This window comes from Notothenia rossii, assembly GCF_949606895.1.
Source record: "Notothenia rossii genome assembly, chromosome: 4".
NCBI lineage: Eukaryota > Metazoa > Chordata > Actinopteri > Perciformes > Nototheniidae > Notothenia > Notothenia rossii.
The window spans coordinates 72748753-72768463 of record NC_136902.1 but is presented as its reverse complement, the minus strand read 5'-3'; the positions used below and the strand labels follow the sequence as shown (position 1 = coordinate 72768463).

Below are 19711 nucleotides of genomic sequence, written 5' to 3'. Positions count from 1 at the left end.
AAGCCTGCACGTATTCAGACGCCCACGCAGAAGCCACCCCGAGAGGAAATAGAGGCAGCTGATTGAATGTGAGCTAATGCATTCATTCACTGTATGTCCCCTGTCAGAGGCTGGTCCCTACAGACCGACACTACATTTGTATGTGTCTTCTGGATGGCTTTCGTGTTGCTCTCCAGGGTCATCTTCTAACACTACGAAGCCCACCCTTGTTTATTTTTCATTCAACATGAACAATTATGCAGGATTCAGTAGCTTGGGAACAACCGTTTATAAACTAATGGCCATTTGTTTTGACTCTGTAGGAAAAAATAAATCAAGGAATCAAGAAAAGACTGAAAATCTCCTTATTTAGGGGTGTTAAACTAAATGTCCAAACATGTTAATATTTCTTTTCCAAGGATAACACATTTAATAGTGTGGAGAAATTACACTTTTTGCTGCTTTTAGACACTTATTAAGACATTAAAGCAAACAAAGCCAATCAGGTTACAAAGGTTCAAACATGATTGTTGGCTTCCTGGTCATTTGGTTGGAGACGACTCAAATTAATTTATTTCCATATTCCAACATGGAAATAGAATATGTGAGATATCCTCAGGGAGATTTAAACCAAGTGCAAGGGAAGAGCTTTAATCTTATAATCCTCTGTAATGTCATAATGGTCTCTCTGAGCTTATCTAAAAGTAAAGTAACTTTCCCTTTGGAATTCAATCGCAGATACATAAGGACCATGAAGAGTTATGTGACTAACGCTCCCTGTGCAATACCACACTGTCGCGTCTGCCGCAGCTTCATTAAAACATGCCTATAATCCAAATGAAATAGAGATCTAAAAATTGACACAATAAGTACATACGTGAAAGAGTTTAATTCCAAAAATAATATATATAGAGAAACATGACTAATTATCACATTCCTTGTCGACAAAGTGAAAGTAGATATATATTTACATCGTTTTCGCTGAAAATAAATACATATTATAGCCATTTGTAGAAAAACTGCTACATCCACGATGCTCCATAATACATCCTATTGGCTGACCAAAGCTGCAGCTGAAGCAGGAGGCGACTGGATTGGCTGAAGGAACTCTGAGGTGAACACGGCCTCTGCGTACTCCTCCACAACATCCTGAAACTCTGCTGCCACATCGGCCAGAGCCTCGGACAGCAGCTCCTCCGCCAGGCTGTGGAACGAGGAAGAAAAGAAGCAAGATGTTCTCCTTGAAACCAAGATGCAAAGAAAGCTCCCATTCAGTTAAAAAGACATTTACAAACTTTGAATTGAATGTAAAAGTCCAAATCTAACATCTGACAATTCTTGTTCTGCATCACAATAAATGAAACAAAGAGAGAATATATGACAAATGACAACTGTGAATATAAACTAGACCAATTATTCTTTGATTTGAGACTAGGGCTTTTTAAAATAGATTTTTTTTTTATTATTAATTTCTATAAATAAGATGGATACCTTACTTAAATATGAACTGATTGAGAAATTTCGAGAAAATGTCAGCCTCAAGTTGTTTTTCTGTTTTCAAACTGCAAAAAGGCGAAATCAAAGCTGTTTTTCTGTTTTCTGACTGCATATGGAAAAAAGGAAAGAAAATACGTCAAAAGCGTGCAGCGTTGTGATCATTATCTGAAGCAGACTGGCGTAAAAAAACTGAGTTATTAGGTTGTCGGTGTAACAAAACAATGAGAGTAATTGTGTGATGTTGAACTACCTGTACCTTAGAAGAGCAAAACAAGATTGCTTTGCTCTTAACACTTTATACAGCGTAAATTAGAATGGAACTAATCAGGAACAGCTATTAAGAAACATTTTATAACACTAACATGCTAAAAGCTATCTAGCTCTACTGACTTTTCATTATTCTGAATGTTTACTGCTTCAAATATAATGCAATTCTCAAGTAATTATAGAGCACAAGCTTCTCATTAATATGAAAACAAAAGGAATATCTTCTCTTTTGGAGGCTGATGTATTATTATGCATGGTCCTAAATAAAAATGTATGAGTAATAATTCAACCCTGAATTATTATGCTATTCTGTTTTGCAGTGAATTTTCATATTCATCTGTCCACGAGAATAAAATAAAATATTAAAGCGGTTCAAATGATGCGATGAATAGCTTGAAGTTAGTAGGTTTTCTGTGTTTGGTCTGTGCTAAAGTTGTTTTATGTTGCAGTCAATCTGTTGACTGACAGAATGAATGGTGGGTTTGAATCCACTAGGCGCCTCATTACCGACTCATCAGACAGACAGGATGCTACAAAGTGTGTCAAACTGTAGACGTCTATATGTTTGTGTTCTTTCTTTAAAAACACTGAGGTAACTGGATGGCTTCGTCTCAGACATTATCCTTATTTTTCTCCAAATTCAGAAAAGCACAGACCATTAGTTTTGGTTTATTGATGTTGGACAGTTAATGAGCCAGCAAGAGAAGCAGTCAGATCCCACGAGTGGGACCGGGCATTAGTCTTTTCTGCTCTGAAGCAAAAAACAATGTATTGAGCTGTTTACAATCCCCTGCATATCTATGACTCAGGGAGACCTACGAAAACCTTCTGAAGCTATCTGGATCTGATACATCAAAAACATGGATTCAGTATGCTCAGTAAGAGGAGAGGGAGTATTCTGCATTGCAGTAACTTAAGAATTCTGTTAAGTATGCAAATGTGTGAGTGGGAGAACAACAGTGAACACCAGGGACACACTATGCAAACCATGAATTCCTTTTGCTCAGAGAATTGAGCTCGTCCAAGGACAAAATAGAGAGAAGAGAGGACAAATGTAGTTTCTATGTGGCTCTGGTAACACAAACTAAGCATTTGATTCTGCTAATGTGTTAGAGAGGAGCCCAAAGACAGGGGAATAAACTGTTAGACGCTACCTCTCTGCGATGGCCCAGGGGTTGAAGCTGCCGACAGCCTCGTGAGATACAACGCGCAGGTAGGCCTCGTAGTCTTCCCTGTACCCACGGATGTTCCTCAGCATGCTGCCTGGCACAGAGATAACAGTCCCCCTGCTCCTTTCCACTGGGCCTGGGAACACGGTGCTATGTCTTGGCTGTCGTTCATCTTGGGAAGCCTCCTCTGTCAGGCTGTTCTCAGAGAGGATGCTATGTCTGAAGAAACACAAGAGGAGGATCATGAGAGGAGGCAAGCTGGTAGATTTCCACAACACCTTTTTATTACCTTTAGCGTATTTCTGTATGAAATGGAATTTCTGAAGGCTGTGAAGAAGAGGCAAACACATTTATTGATGTGGCAGTCAGAATGGAGTGCAGCACAGTACTGTCAATGACCAGAAACAATATTTGTGATAAGTGTATGAGAGGTCTCCAGCGATCTGGTCTGCCTCTTGTTTAGAGAGCCGGGGCTCAGCTGGGCATTGCCATGGTATTGCCTGATAATCCTCGCTGCTTGAACAAATCAGTCTGGATGCTGCGACGCCGCTTTCTGTGCTATATTTAGTGTTGCAGCAGTTCCCAAAGCATAGTGCCTCCCCTTTGTGCTCCCCGGCCTCAGCTGAACCTGTTTCTGTTTTGACTGTGAGGGCTGCAAACCACAGGGTGGCCATAAATACCAAACTGTCAGCACTGTCAACTCTGCTTACAATCTGCAACAGGTCGATTCACTGTCTGATGGCCGTCTGAGGACCATGAGGTCAAAGAATTCACTTCGTATTTATATAATCAGAATTTCATCCTGCTTTTTGTGCCGAAATCAAAAAGAAGACTCACAAACCTGCCTGCCTTTCTTGTAGACATTCAGACAACGTGAATGCATCTTCACAGCCAAGTTTAAACTTCAATACATATGTGTGATTGTTAACAGAAATTGTATGACTATTTGTCTGTATTTATTAGGATCCCCCATACTCTTAGAATGTGTGCATTAAGATCAGAGGATAAAAAGAAAACATAACATATAAAGAAAACAAGACAAAAAATAAAAGTACAACTACCAAATCGGCTCAGCGCACAGGTTAACCTTCATACGCATACATTACAATATTTCCTGAGTATCGAACTCATACATCTTTATATTATTTAGTACACAACTCTGAAGCTTGTTAAAGGACAAGAAATAGCTGAATACGACATATGTAGTGAACATTTCATTAAATTATTCCTCCTGTGTGGTCACAAGGGTGTGTGTTTATGTGTAGGCTGTATGAAAGGGTAACGTAAATTACACGGTTAAAACTAGGGTTGGTGAGAAAAAAAATCAATTTTCATATCAATCATGACATTAATTGCTGATGCTACTTTGTCGATACAGCAGCCACTGCTGTGGAGGCAGTTTTGGAGAAAAAAACACCCCCTATGGAGCAGAGCAAGTCTTAGGATAGGCCAGTCCACATTAAACATGGGGCATGGCTCGATTTTTAACAATCATTCAAGGTAGCAGCATGGAAAACATACACATCCACTAGTATCAAAGCTAAAGGCAAATATAGGGTAGCATTTTAGATGTATTGCCAGTTGGGATGTGTTGTACATTCAAAAAACACATCTATCACAATTAGTATAGTATAGTTAGATTATAGCCCTAATAGGAACACTTAAAAAACGTTTCTAATTTACAACTTGCACCACCTGGAAAAGACCAAAAATGAATATACAACGTAACCTAATAGCAAGAACCCATCAATTGATTTCCAAGTTTGCCTTCTAGTTTCTTTAAAAAAGCTCCAGTCATGAATTACATGGCACCCCGGGACCCGGCCACGTTGCCAAATGAGAAATATCAAAAGGGATGACGGCTGTGCTCAATCCGAGTTGGACAAAGCCAAATGTGACTCAGAGAAATCCAGAGGTTTACAAGGTAGACTCACAATGGAGCTTTTGAAAACAGCAGGACAGACACAGGTGGAGGAGAAGTAGCACGGAGGACAATTTATAGTGTGGCAATTTCCGTGCTTATTCAGTGAAGCTCTACCCAGACCTCCTTTATATTCCAGGTGTGTGATCTCTTGTACATTAATCAGGTGGAATCTGAGTCTTTGCAAATCTAAGGTCATGACTGGATGCAATGAATAGGAACATTGCAAATCTACCAGACAACCAGTTACTGTGCAACGCGGCTTTTGGCTTGTTTGTAGTACTTGGCCTAAAAGGACTGTAGCTGTTAAACAAAGAGGCCGTGAAGTGAGAGAGCAGATAAAAAAGAAATACATGAAAGGGTTTGAATATTGCTGAGTGGGGCTTTCATCTTTTCATTGATTTGTTTGACCTGCTGATGCAGCTGGGGTTGGTCAGTCAGCGTTAGCAAAGAGGGGGGGACAATCTGTGTCTGGGCTCTTCGCCATGGATACATAAATCTTATCTGCAGCTCTGCTGATGTTTCCAAAGATGAAATCTCTCACTCCATTGTCTGTGTGGTCGCTTGATAGCACTCTCACAAACACAAGCACAAAGTCAGACGAGGTAAAGAATAATAGATTCTGTTTTCGGGGAAAGCACCTGTATAGAATAAAAATAATCTGTTCTATTTCCTACTCTCTCAATGTGTCTGATTTGAAAATGGCATTCCCACGTTAGTCCTCTGTGCCTCTATAACAGCACTTAAAATAAAAGCTGTTAACCATAACCATTAACAGTCTGCCAGTGTCCCAGTCATCCTTCAATTCAATCAATTGAGCGACAGAACATTTCTGGTGTCACAAATGTGGTTCCTTGGTGTGTGTTTAAAATATGTGTGTAGAGATAGCATGCAGGACTCTGTTTTCCTGCGTACAGCAGCCACTGTTGTGTCCCTCTGGACAGACGAATATGGGTTACAAGCAGCCAATCGGGGCAGAGACAGCACATGATGAGCTCTTCACATTTTGCTCTTCCAAACCCCCAAATGTAAGCCTCACTTTCTACTACACTGAACACTTGAAGAGTCAACACTGACAGAGGATTAACACACACCAAAAACCAAACTTAAAATGCATTCCTGGGCCATTTTTCTCTCTTTAGAAACTGAGTATGTTTTATTCCTCTGCTCAGTTGCTGGACAGGCTAAATGAAAGCAGAGTCTGATCAATCTCATCAATCATTTTCTATTCCCTCTCTCCTTAAGCCCAGTATACTTCTCGCTTATTGCACACTACTGTCAATTAGCTGTTAGCATGCATTCGATTATCTAGATTCTAGACGGACCTGAAGCTTGCTGCAGTTACGAACACTTAATGGGATATGTGTTTTTCGCAATAACACTTTTCACTGTCCATAGAATGACTGTTCCTAATGAGGTCAGTATGTTGACTCTGGGATCGAACTGACGCAAAATCATTAAATCAAGCTTATTTCCTCAGGCTGCAGATGAAACATGTCAGCTGTCACGAAGGATTACTTCAGATTCTGTCATTTCCTGTTTAAGACCTCCACATTGTGACAATTATTCAACCACAGAACAATTCAACCAGCAGACTGCCACACGTTTGGGTCATGCTAGTTCTGTGTTAATGCGGCTCTCGCTGGTATCGCTGATGAAACAAGCGGCAGGGTTTTGTAGTCAAACTTCTCTTCCCTTAATCTCCACTGTGATGTGAAATGTGCCACTCGGGTGATTTTAGAGCGAGCAACACTGCAGGACAGGCAGCCCGCTCCTCTCCCTTACAGCTCAGCTCTGTTTACTGAGCAACTCCTTGGCCCCAGAAGACAGCTCTATAAAACAATGTGCCTAATAAATACAAGTTCCCCTTCTATGTCACACCAAATGACTCCCTACTTCCAACTCGATTCCTTCCAAAAGGAACTGAGCCCTGTGGGAGAAAAATCGTTTTCAACAAGTTGTTCTGGCACCAGGATATATAGCTTAAGAAAAAGCTACAAATCTGCTTTTAGTATAGTTCACTAACTGCAACAATTGTTACATTTACTGGCACATTTTTCTCTGTCAGCTCTTCTGATGAAGAAAATATGGAAACTTGAATTACATATGCACATTAAGAGCTCTATTTCCAAACAAAAGGACTAACTTATCCAAGTAGCTGACAAGTAACTTCTTTAAAAAATTGGGTCTTCATTCAGTGGAGGGCGATGGAAATAATGTCAACAAATAATTACCTTAGATTGTTATTATTTAGCTAATGCTACCGTCAGAAGAAGTGCTTGGCAATTGTTTAGCCACATAATATTTAATTTACATAACTTTCATTAACAAAGTTGTGCTGTTATGCTGAGTGAGACATTTAAAAAAAGGACTATGTTGATCAATGTACTGACATAAACCAATAAATCCAACGATAGTCAAGAAATATCAGATGCCCCCATTCAAAATATAAACCAATATATGAGTTCTATAGAGAATACATCAACCACTTGTTAACACACCAATGCTAACATTCGTATGAAATAGTTAATGATATCTTCTGTTCTATATTTGTCATTTATTCAGGCCCCTTTACAGAGATTTTGTTTCACTGACATCAGAGATTTTTTCCACCGCTCAATGTCAAAGAAATCCTAATTACATCGGAGATGAGTCCATGTGTCAAAGAGAAAACATGACAAGGTCCAGCCGAGTGCCAAAACATTTAGAAAAGATATTGTAATTTGGACTGAGTATGAAAGTGATGCAGGCAGATCTGTCCCTCTTTGATGCTAACATGAGTCAGGGAGTTTCAGAACAAATGAGCTGGCAGTTCTCAAATGACTTTATCCCTGTTAAAAGCAGCTAGCATGGATACCTCTGAAGAAAACAAAACCCCTTATCAATAACCAATAAACTGAATACTTGACATCCCGGCACTCTTGTCTGTCAAAACATAGAGCTATTACTTGATGGAAGAAAGCTGAGTCCAAGATGAGTCAAAGTGGATCAAAGGGCAACCTGAGGCACTCCCTGACTGACCGACTTTAATTTACTAATGTTAATGCTTGAATTTGTTTGAGGGGATCCTGCTTTTGTGTATCAACAACTTCTAGTCCTTCCTCTCTCTTTGCTACTCCTCCCAAGTTCCTCATTTATTCTCAGCAGCTGCAGCCAAAGCCCTGGGCAGTGGAGGGTCTCTCTGTGGAGTCTGCTGCCTGAGTCAGGAATAGACTTTGCCCTGAGTACGGGAGCCACCAAGTGAGTGTTTGTGGGATGACTAAGATCTCCCGGTGGGAGGGCGATTAGAGGACGACCATTATGTGGAAAAAATACCATGTGCATCGTTGGAGAGACATTTACCACTTTTTATCAAGTCTTGAAACCTAATTTAACCAGAAATGAATGACTTCCTGCGGATGAGGCTGCTGTTGCTTTTAGAATTGTAACAGCAGTAAGTCCTGAACGGCAATTTAAAACGTTTATTTTCTCATATGAATTGCAATCAAAGTTACTAGGCTGCGTTCACACAGCGCGACCCAATTGCTGCCAATCTGTTTACTTTTCGAAGATGAGCTGGCCTCTTTTTTTTCTTTCTAAATCACGCAACGAGGTGACAACCAATCAAATTGGTCTTCCTGCCAGCCCAGAATGATGACAAATGATGATCTACAGTGACCTGAAGGCCCAAGAAATGATGTGACTTTTCAGACTGAGATGGATTGCAAAACAACAGTATTGTATTCAATTAGCCTAAAATCCAAAATGTCACATTGTATATGATTTGTGCACAAAAACAGATCTGAGTCATATCTGCAAAAAAATACTATTTGTTTAACAGGGGGTTATATCATAATGTCATCAACTAAATGTACTGTATTTTCTTGGAGCCATGACTACTACAATAAGGGGCTGAGATCTTTAAGATTTGGGAGGAAGTTAAATAGGTCAAACCCTGATGCTGCACTGCAGCGAATATATTCTGGTAGCACTCCCGGATGTGACTACTGCGATTAGAGGATGAATGAAGCAGCGAGGTGGGAAAGCAATCAGTAGGAAGATGACATTTAAAAATGGTGGGTTATGTGAGTGAAGAAATCAGGTGAAGGACAAAGTAACCCACCCAGTCTCCACGGGTTTCTGTAAGACAATATCTGCTGCAGATCCATGCCTCAGCACTGGCCTTGTGAGTCTAATCGGCTGAGGAGAGGCTGGCCTGGAGCCTGGAGCACCGCACTGGGGTCCTGAGGAGAGGAGAGAGGAAGAAGAAGGGGAAAGGGAGGGATGGGGTGGAGCAGGGGGATAGACAAAGAGACAGAGCTTACTGTCAGAATGACAAGTAATCACCTATTCTTATCAGCTGTAGCATTGTCTCCACCTAGAGGAGACATGTGGGAAAGGATTTCTGTGAATGCTGTTAAAGAGGACAATCAAGAGTTTAGTTTGTCTACCTGCTGCTGATGGTTGGTCCCAGTGAAGAGGGTCTGAGTAGGCGATTGAAGCAATTCGTCTCCTCACTTCCTCCTGATCTTTCTGCTCAGACACAGACAGATACATTTGTTTTATAATAATAATAATTCAACTTTGTGATGTACCACCTTCTAAACACAGTTACAGTGCTTTCCAAAAAATACCCAAAACATATAAAACACAAAGAGACCACGCAAACAATTAAACACATCAGAAACACAGAGAATGAAATAAACAAAATTAAATGAATCTAAAAAGTCTTAAAAAGTTGCTGAAAAGGGTCCATTCCCTTTGTGTATGTATCTGGACCTTCTTGGAACGACCAGGAGCGACATAACTGAGGATCTTAGGGTGTGGGAGGGTACAATGGGCAATAATAGTTTTGATGAAACACCTCAGGACAAGGCTTTGAAAGTAATTCAAAAAATATTTCTAAAAGCAACAGGTAGCCAGGGTAAGAAAGCCAGCATTGGTGGGTTGTCATCGTAATTCCTAGCTTTAAAATCCTAGCAGCAGTGTTTTGCAAGCAAATTCTCCACCTGCCAATCGACACTGCAACAGTAAACAACACCAGAGCGAAGCTGTCACAGGACCTCTCTATAAATAACAGCTCAATCACTGGCAACCTATGGGGTTCCAGACTGACCTTCTGTTTGAGGGTCTTTCTGCCAGGCAGCTCTCACCTGTATCTCCTCCATACGAAGCAGCATGCTCTCCAGGGTGGGGGCCTGCAGCCTACACTGGGCCGTGCCCTCCAACTCTCTGTCCGTCTCGGCCGCCCACGCCGCCCGGGCAGTGTCCTCCAACAGATCCTCCAGCAGCGCCTCACTCAGCTGCTCAGCACTCTCTGCTGCCTGTGGAGGACAGCGTTCACAACAGAAGAAATACATGAAGAACAGTGGGTGGAATTCAAGGGCATGATACCAAACTCAAAGTGTATTCAATAGCAAGGGAAATTGTCCTCTCCCCTGTGAAAAATGTTGCGTCAGCAGCACAGCTCACCCTCTCTGCAGGCTGCTCAGACAGCTGATCCCTCAGTGAGGAGCTGATCCTGGTCCTGGACTCACCAATCTGAAGGTTAACAGAAAGTCAAATTCAGTTCAACTAATCCCAAGCAAGCATCAATCATTATCTCATAGTCCATACAAACAATTCCATTACAAAAAGTCAAACTTTATTAGTCTTTTGGTTAATATAAAATGCACTGATCCTCATTTGATGAATTAAAATGTATATATTGTTTCCCTTAAGCAAGGGGTGTCCAAACTTTTTTCACTGAGGGCCACATACAGATCAATATACAAAGGGCTGTGCCGTTCACTAGAGGTGAGGTATATTGCCTTATCAGTTAAGTTATAAGTTAGCTAAATCAATCAAAAAGAATGATGCGTGATACTTGAAAATACTTTAAGAAACACAACAGCCTACATCACAGCTTACCACAGGTTTTCATTTCTTTTGTTGGCAGCTCAATCTTTAAAACAGAAGCTTCAGATTGCTTATAAACATAGGAAATATGAAGGGTAGATTTCAAGCTTTTTAAGTAATTAAGTCTTTATTTTTTTTTAAATGTTCAACTTCAATTGACTGGATCTATTTGAAAAGTGGGCTTATTACCACACGAATACTGTGTTACATATTTGTGTGTTACATTTATATTTAAGAAGTACTATATATTACAAGGACAAGTTTTACTTTTCCACCTTTCCCCCCTGCCCCAAATGGTCCTAGACTTTAACCCCCCCCCCCCCCCACACACACACACACACACAACCTTCCCTCATCCAGCACCAGTCACTTTTCTGCCCATCTCCGCTGCTACTGCACTGAAACTGTACTTTGAACATTTTAAAATATATTATTAACATTTTAAATTGTATACCCCGTTTATCTAGGCCCTTTTTGTTTCGTTTTATGTATATGTGTCACACTGTGGGACTGCAGGAAACGGTATCTCGAGATTTCTGGATGTATAACACATGTAGTATTTTTGACAATAAAGCTGACTTTGACTTTTGACTTTGACATTTGTAAGAGAACAGATGAGTCTTTGTACTTGTGCTTGGTCCACAAGGGGCTGGATTCTCTCTCTGGTCCTCTGCTCGGCTCTCTCACCCCACCGAGGAGAGACAGCTTCTGACCTGTAAACCAAAACACACCGACACCGAAAGCTGTCACAGAAGTTCTGTTCTTCTAAACAGACTTACTATATCTTGCTTTCAAGCCTGACAGGTTTCTACCTGCATTCTTTGCCAGGCTCTGTGTTTAACGGAAATATTCACATTGCCTGCAAACGAGCGAGTTCAACGCTATCAAGCTATGACTTCTAAATAAAGGCAAACCTTGTGAAACCCTTTTGTGAATGTATCCTTTCACTGTAGAAGCCAAATCATTTCTTTGTAAAGCCTTACACACTCCTCACAATGACTCCAGCTGAGATCAGTTCAGGGCATAATGACTAGAGATTAAATTGATGAGTGTGACAAGAGCAAGAAATAATCTGTAATGAATACCCGTCACTTAATATAAGGTGAGCAGGTGGAGCAAGCAACTCCTGGCCACAGTTAACATATAAATGGCTATCTGACTTTAGTCCATTTTCTTCACTATAAATCCTACATTAAATGGGTTAAAATGTTTGTACATTCAGTCATAACATTACAGAGTTTTCTTACAATATATTGATACTATTATATTCAAATTGCAGTTTGCTGTTTTGAATCCAATAAACAATTGTATTCATAGCCGGTGGTGCAGCAACTCCACAATGCAAACACTTGGCAGAGTCCGGTACTTCCTGTAGCAAAAAAAGATGCATCTTTGTGTGTGGGGAATCAGAAGAATGAAGGACAAACATGCTCATTGCAGAAATTGAATTAAAGCCTTACGGACCAAATGTGGACTACAACCCATTCACTGCTCCTGCTGAGTGCTGCTGGCCTTGCAGAGTTTAACCGTCCAAAGACTAATTAGCAAATGTGAGCAAATCTATAGACCAATATGCTCTCTGGTGCTGATGGGATGTTGCTGCAATCACAACCTGTATTCTTTTCTGCTCTATTGTTTGTAGGTAATTATGCCCATGCTGAAATTCTAATTGAACTGATCAGTTAATTGCTGGCATGGTGCATTGAGCTGTACGGCAGATTGCTGAGTGTATTACTGCCTTGGGGTGGCAGCAGATTTACACGTTGTTGGCTTTACTGGTGGGAAATGTTTCTTCTTCTTGCCTTGAATACACATGTTTATAAAAGGACATGTTATCATTATTATGTAATCAGAAGAATCAGAAACAGGTTTATTGCCAGGTAGGTTCGCACATACTAAGAATTTGACTTGATGTCATGGTGCATACCTTAAATATAAAAAACAAGAAATCTAATATAAAACAAAAAATATTTGACACCGTGATAAAATATAGTTAAATAGCAATAAAAATACAAATAAAGAAGTAATTTACATGGAAATAGAATGCTATGAATGAATTTTAGAATAATGTATAATGAATTAGTTATACAGGCCACTGAAGAGAGCTATGATCGTATGAATGTTAGAGGGGCGCTTTGAAATTCTCGAGCAAACAAACAAAAGCATTGAAAATGGGGACTGACTCAAAAGAAAAAATGACAGTACGGCCTTAATAACTGTAACGTATTAGGTAGAAATTATAGGAATTGTCTGCATATTTTATTATGTTTTTCAGTGTTTCTTATAATTATATTAATATAGGCCACATTATGTTCACAGATAGAATCAACAGAGCAATCTGCATTTTGGCTGGATCAATATCCCACAACATTATGACCTTCAATATCCCCTCTGTTTTTTTAAACCTGCAAATCTGTTCTGATATTTTCCTCACCTTAATGTCTGAATGCGCTCAGCCTCTTCTTTACTCAGCTGGTTGAGTTCTTTCAGTCTCTGCATTGTCATCCTATCCAACCAGGCGTTCCTGCCAAGCCAGTAATCATCACATTTAGCCAAATGTAAGCTGTTATGCATTTCACGTAATACGTTATAATCCTCACCTCTAAAATCAGGCCCCTGATTTATTGGAGTGCACAAATAGTGATTAAGATTTGATTAAACAAAGACCTATATGGAACACTCACTCAATGAGCCACTTGTGACCACTGAAAGCAGGCCAACTATAAATCACTTACAAAGAGAAATGGCTGCACTCTAGCAGGCACCTAGATGAATTTATTGGAAAGAATTACATTTGAATTAGAATGAGAGTATTGCCTGTGGCGCTCAGCAAGTGGGGTCTGACAAAGAGGATTTAAATAACTCTCTGAATACAGAAGGACTCATTATGATTCCATTTGCTTTGCGCTTGCCAGGACAGACAGTCTGATGTACAGTGTGTATGAAGATAATAACAACAGCTTAATAAAAACCTAAAATAATAATGAATCTGACAAACAGTTAGAATCCATTATAAGCTATCTGATCAAAACAAGAGATGGAAAGCTGGATATAAGTTATAGGAGGTGTTTTTCACCTCATAGCTTCATTCTGAGCTTGGTTCTTTCGTTCTGAGCTCAAGGCCGGCTCTGCCCCCAAACCCCCGGCCAGGGTCTGCCTCGGAGGGCTGGGCGAGGGCTTCACAGGAGAGAAGAGACATCGAGCCTCTGGTCGTTTCCTTTGAGGGGATCTGCAGAGATAATAGCGGAGGGATGAAAGGATGAAATAAAAAGGCAAAACAGATATACTCTGAATTAAGAGCAGTCAGAATAGATGGTGTGGGAACATTTACATTTACACTAAATAGGGGTTTTCAATACAAACATTTTTCTATGTCACATTCTTTTATTAAAGTTGCTATTTCAGAGAGAACAGATATATATGCCTTAGCTGTGTTTTATCCTTTAAACTTGGTATGAGTGTATTATATCATTGTACGGTATATTCCATTGTTGTTTTCTGGATAGCATTCAGCGATTTATCTAGCAGATAATTACACAGCTTTGCAGATAAAGCTTGTTCTCATCTTTTTTCTAGCTGAAAAGTTGGATATTAGAGGTTTCTTTTAGCAAATCAAAATCAAATCAAGCTTCATTTATATAGCACATTTTTAAAACGATTTTTGGTCGAGCCAAAGTGCTGTACATATAATAATGACCTTACAGTAAGGACACTTTACAGCAAATATAACATCACAGTTTGTGCATAATATCAGTATGAGAAAACGACACCCTCTGTCCTTAGACCCTCACATCGTACAAGGAAAAACTTCCAGAGAAAACCCACAGTTTAAAGGGGAACATGGGAGAAACCTCAGGGAGAGCAACAGAGGAGGGATCCCTCTCCCAGGACGGACAGACGAGCAAGAGATGCCGTGTGTAAGAGATAATACATTTTATAGCGTAGGTAGACCGAGTGTGTGGAAATGTATGTGTCTGTAATAAGGAGATTAATCCACAAAGATGTCAAGAACAATCCTGTGGGAGCCATCAGGGAAGAAGCATGACGAGACCCAGGCAAATGGGACCTCATTGATTCACCATGCATTCATTCATGATGAACCTTAACATTAGAGTTTTAGACATGACAGTATACACATTATGTAATGAACTTAATCATCCAGTGTGCACTGAGAGCAAAATCAGTGGAGAACAATAACAGGTTTTTCAAAATGAATGTGTCATCAGCTTTACAGACTCACCGCTGCCGGGGGGGAGAGTGAGGGGAGGAAGGGATCCAGGGCACGGAGCGCTCTTTCTGAGGGAGCTGGCTCACTCGGAGCTGAGAGGAGACTGTGGGCTGCTGGAAACCTGCTTCCTCTTTGTGATCAAGCTAAGACAAAAAGAAGATATAAAAACACAAGTTAGATGTTTGCAAGATCCTCAGATTGTTTACATCTTTGAAGTGGCACACCTTCGTATGCCTTTTTGACAGGATTTGAATAAAAAGCCAAATCACACTGCTTCTAATATCATATGAAGCATTTCCTGTGTGAGATAGATAATGATATTGGTGCCTTATATCAGCAGATAAAATGCCTTCAAATTAGTCACAAATTCCAATTCTCTCCAGTCTGGCATGTAGATATGTTATATGAAGAAAAACATGACATTTAACCTGAATTAAAGATATTTTCTTATCTTGCAGTGATTTTTGTACATTTTGAAAAGCATTGCATGTTAGTACTACTTTTGCTAGTTGGCCATAAGGAGAACAGTGGTTATCATAATAAGCTGATTTCATTATAGGAGGGACATGATGTTCTTAAGCAGGAAGAAAAAACATGTGTGAATATCGGCAATCAACCAAGGTGATTTGGAAAATAACAGCATATGCAAAATCGGCACAAATCGAATTGTGTCCACCCCTAGTAACAGCATACATAATTCAGCTTTGTAAATGTCAAGCCGCCACCTTTAACAGAATGTCAGCCTTGCTTCTCTCAGAGTGTAGAGCGGCCCCCTTTCTGCAGGTGGTGTTAGACGGAGGTCTCAGCTCTCTCTGGGCGAGGCTCTCCACGCCTGCTCTCAGCACCTCTCTTCTGTTCAGGAGCTGCAGAGAAGTAGGTTTGGGCTTCTGTGAGGCCATTCTTCTACCTGTTGACAAATATTAAAACATTTGACTTTTTTGTATCTATACTGAATGAAAAGAGAAATAAAGGAAGAGCTGCTGTGATTCATCCCTATTAAACATGAGTAGGGCTTGTCGTAACACAACACCTCCAATTACAGTGAGCTTGACAGTTGGAAGTCTGAACCCGTGGTAGGTGTTTGCGTCATCTCTTTCACAGCATGTCTCTCCGCCCAATGGGAGCCTGCAGGAGTCAACCGATCATAACACTGAGCAGCAGGGGAACAGAGGCCGGGGTTCTGCCCTTAAGTCCCTGTTTTTCAGATCATTACTTCTCTTTATTGCTCATTATTCATTCTCAGCATTGTGCAGCAATTTAGGCACAGTGAGATGCCCGAACACAACTGCACAAACGCCCTTAGGGGACTTCTAGATACCCGGGGGACTTTTAGAGGCTTAGTCAGAAGGTAGGGCCTTGTCTTAAAGAGGAAATACATTTAAGGAAAGCACAGAATTTATATAAAATGTTGTGAGGTTTGAAATTGTATTATGATGATCAAGGTCAAACATTTGAAGAAAATATCCAAAAAATGTGCACAAACTCAAACGTTATATACAAAGAAGTAAAGGCTTTAAGATATGTAAATGCATCCAGGGAAATGAACACACCACGGACACCTCTTTTGGGATAAGCTGGTTTGCGAGGCCCTCTCACGGTTGAGGTGCTGGGACCCTTGGGTGCAAGTGAAGGTGACCTGCTGCGATGAGTAGACTTCCTGTGTGGAGGGCGTGCTTGGGCCTGCATCTTTTTTTCAAGCAGCTGTTGTTTACTGAGAGCAGAATCCAGAGTCTAAGAGGAATAAAGTGACAAGACTTTAAGATGTTGGATAAGTCACAAAAAAAACATCTATAAATTGAGATCAATTACAACATCATTCCATTATTATGTTCATAAATAAACAAGAACATAATCATTCTGAATAGTGATAGTATAAATTAAAAGCCAAATGCAGTGCAGTCATTTGGTATATGGATGGAATTACAAAAAATGATTTAAGTCATATAAGTGAAAAAACAAATAACAACTGACATGTTTTCCATCTTCACTAAAAGATGGGGGATTTGATTGAATTATGTTTGTATTCAGGAAGCCATTTGAATTGCCTTGTCGTTGAAAGGTGTGAGACCATTTATTTGTAAGTAAAATACATGGACTGTTGTACTCCGATGGCCTGAATATCAATTCACAAAACAACTCTATTTAGGTCTGTGTATAATTATTGTTCTTGTATATTGTCCTTAAATTGGGGGGCCAAGAGTCCTTTATACAATAGTTGTAACATTTCACTGAGGTAGATGGGAGATAGAAAAGTGAAATGACATGTTACTTATACCCTATATTTAGATTTGTTCTTACCTCTAGTTTCTGTAGGATGCTTAGGGCCGTCTCAGGAACAGCTGAACTCTGTTCTACTTCAACCTTGGCTGAGCACAGAGAGAGCTGTCGGATCAGCTGGCCTAGCTCTTTGTAATAAGGGGGGACTTTGCCATGAGATAAATCTGAAAGCTGATGCGTTACAACCTGTAAAGCTCTGAGTGTCCCACGGTGGGCAGCTGCAAGCCTGCTTATTGCCACGGACTGAAAAAAGAACAGTCAAAAATGATAAATAATATTGATTTAAAGAATAGAAAACTGTGTTATTTTCCTCAACAAATACACAAATGGTCTCAGCTCTACCTAGCAGTAAATCTGTAATAATGTTAAAGGCAAACCTTTTTCGTGTCCCACAGTTTCTGGCTGCGTAGTCTCTCGATATCTTCTTGTATCTCTTTTACCTATCAAATAGAAATCCACAAAGGATTTCTTATAGATAAAAATCTAATCAAAAAGTCAGTGAAGCTTTATGTGGTAGATATACATACCTGTTGTTGGAGAACAAAGATGACACCTGCTGAGCGGGCTGCCTGCTTCTGTCTGCGTAACTCCAACTTGTTTTGTTCTTCAGGCTCAAGTTGATCCTCTATTTTCTCCCCTGTTGTTTAAATCCAATTGTTCATTATTGTTTAGTTAAGTCCATTATTTGTGCTATGAAAAAAACATATGAATAGTGTGTCGATTGTGGTGCCAACATTTCAGAATGTTTGTCAAATCATATTATCAACAGTAAGAAACAAGTTTAATGTAACAAGCTTATTGTTTTTAGTCTTTTACCTCTATTTGCTAGCTCTTCTACTTTCTGAATACAAACTTCCAGCTCATATTGAAGTTTGAACATCTCCTGGCTTAAAGGAGCTTGTTTGACTCCTTCAAATCTTCTCAGGCCAGGGTCTCTTGTTGGGGGGGATCTGCCAGTCCGAGGCATGGGAGAAATGGGATACTTCTGCTGTGTGTGCACTGACATTTGGACTCTAGGTCGCGTTGCTTTCTCTTTTGGACTGGAGGTCTTTAACTTGAACTTACTCGGAGTGGCTGCAAGCTCCTATAGAGAGAAGAAGACTCATTGACTGAAAAAGGCAGCAATCATTTATTAAAAAGGACATACACCAGGAAACTATTCATTGTAAAAATGTGTACTATTTATCAACATGAGTTACCTGGAGTAGCTCTACATCACTTGTTTCAAGAAGAGAGGCATCCTGAGAGAGTTTGGCAGGGGATTTTGTCAGTGACTCAAGACGCCTTTTCCTCAGATCTCGTTTAGCCAGTTGAACCGCGGCTCGCAGTCTCTCCTCTGAGAGGGAGGTGAAGCTGATGGAGCTTCTGGTGCTGTCAGCTGTCTCACGCTGCTCTGACAGCGGCAGCAGCCTCTCTATCACGATGGGGGCTGGCGGGCACACATGTGTGGCACGGTTGCTGGTTCTTGCAGGGATGGCCTCATTGAACAAAAGCTGTGGTGTGTAAGATATCAGTAAGTATTAATGAATCTTCAATGTGATCAAGCAGACATTGTGTACTCAATCATGCCTTTCACACCACTTTCTCAACAAGTATTTTATTTGTTCTTTTATATTCAAGCCAGTTGCCACATTACATCCTACCTACAATACGTTTTTTAGTTTTAACTTCTTTTTAAAAGCTGTTGATACAACTTCATTATCATTCAAGAAGAGTGCAATAGTCAGTTCTATTTAACTATGTTGTGTTGTATCGATGGATGTGTCATCAAGCGTTTCCTCGCTGATGCAGAGGGACACAATCATATACATCATTGTTCCAACAGCACCAAACGCCACAGTGGAAAACTTGATAATTTAACCTTTTCAAAGTACGATTTATTGCAAGGCTGATCGGAATTTGGTTTATCTAACGCTAGTTGTACTTGATAGACTAGGTGTACATGTATGCACTTGTAAAAAGGTAGAATAATTTATCTATAATACAGATAGAGCAAAGGTGAATGTTAACAGGCTTTTCATAAATTTATTATATTGTTGTTTACCTTGGTTTGGGACATCCCAGTAGTTAAAACGCTGTTGGTGTGAACAAACCAGTCTCTCCCTTGGCTTTGCTGTCCTATGAAACTCGCAGGGCCACTCTGCAAGAACCGTGCAGTCATTGTAGAAACTACAATCACCAACTCAGTCAAAAATAGGAATCAATACTTAATATAAAGCATTAATGCTAGTGAGAGTTAGCATTAGCAAGCTCACTATGCTTTGGAAGTGAAGCCGCAAACATTTATGTTAATCCAAACATCATCCATTCGACCATCACTTGTTACGGTCTATACAGAAATAATAAATTAACGTTTCTTACTGACTGATAATGAACATAGGACACACGGTTGACTTGTTCAAGTTTAGTGTAAGCTTGTCAATAATTTGAAACGCCGCCATGACAACAACAGTACGCCGCCAAGCGGATGTAGTTTTATTTCTTAACGCCTAGTAC

The 19711-nt window shown here is 40.1% G+C and overlaps 1 protein-coding gene across 3 annotated transcripts; it reads right to left on the bottom strand.

The window, feature by feature from the left end:
• Positions 1 to 849: 849 nt before the first annotated feature.
• Positions 850 to 19679, bottom strand: kiaa0753 (KIAA0753 ortholog). Of its 3 annotated transcripts, XM_079675904.1 has the most exons (19): positions 19577 to 19652; positions 19260 to 19355; positions 18415 to 18708; positions 18032 to 18299; positions 17743 to 17852; positions 17593 to 17655; positions 17237 to 17458; positions 16489 to 16669; positions 15664 to 15845; positions 14951 to 15081; positions 13787 to 13939; positions 13145 to 13234; positions 11339 to 11423; positions 10285 to 10353; positions 9966 to 10136; positions 9264 to 9345; positions 8936 to 9056; positions 2898 to 3131; positions 850 to 1183 (listed from the first exon to the last, which is right to left on the bottom strand). In XM_079675904.1, exons 2-19 carry the CDS (start codon positions 19272 to 19274, stop codon positions 1030 to 1032), a joined length of 2625 nt encoding a protein of 874 aa, XP_079532030.1. In that variant the 5' UTR covers positions 19275 to 19355; positions 19577 to 19652; the 3' UTR covers positions 850 to 1029. The 3 variants fall into 3 exon arrangements, with proteins under 3 accessions (XP_079532030.1, XP_079532028.1, XP_079532029.1); XM_079675902.1 differs by having other exon boundaries at positions 19260 to 19679; XM_079675903.1 differs by having other exon boundaries at positions 16498 to 16669; positions 19260 to 19679.
• Positions 19680 to 19711: the final 32 nt, after the last annotated feature.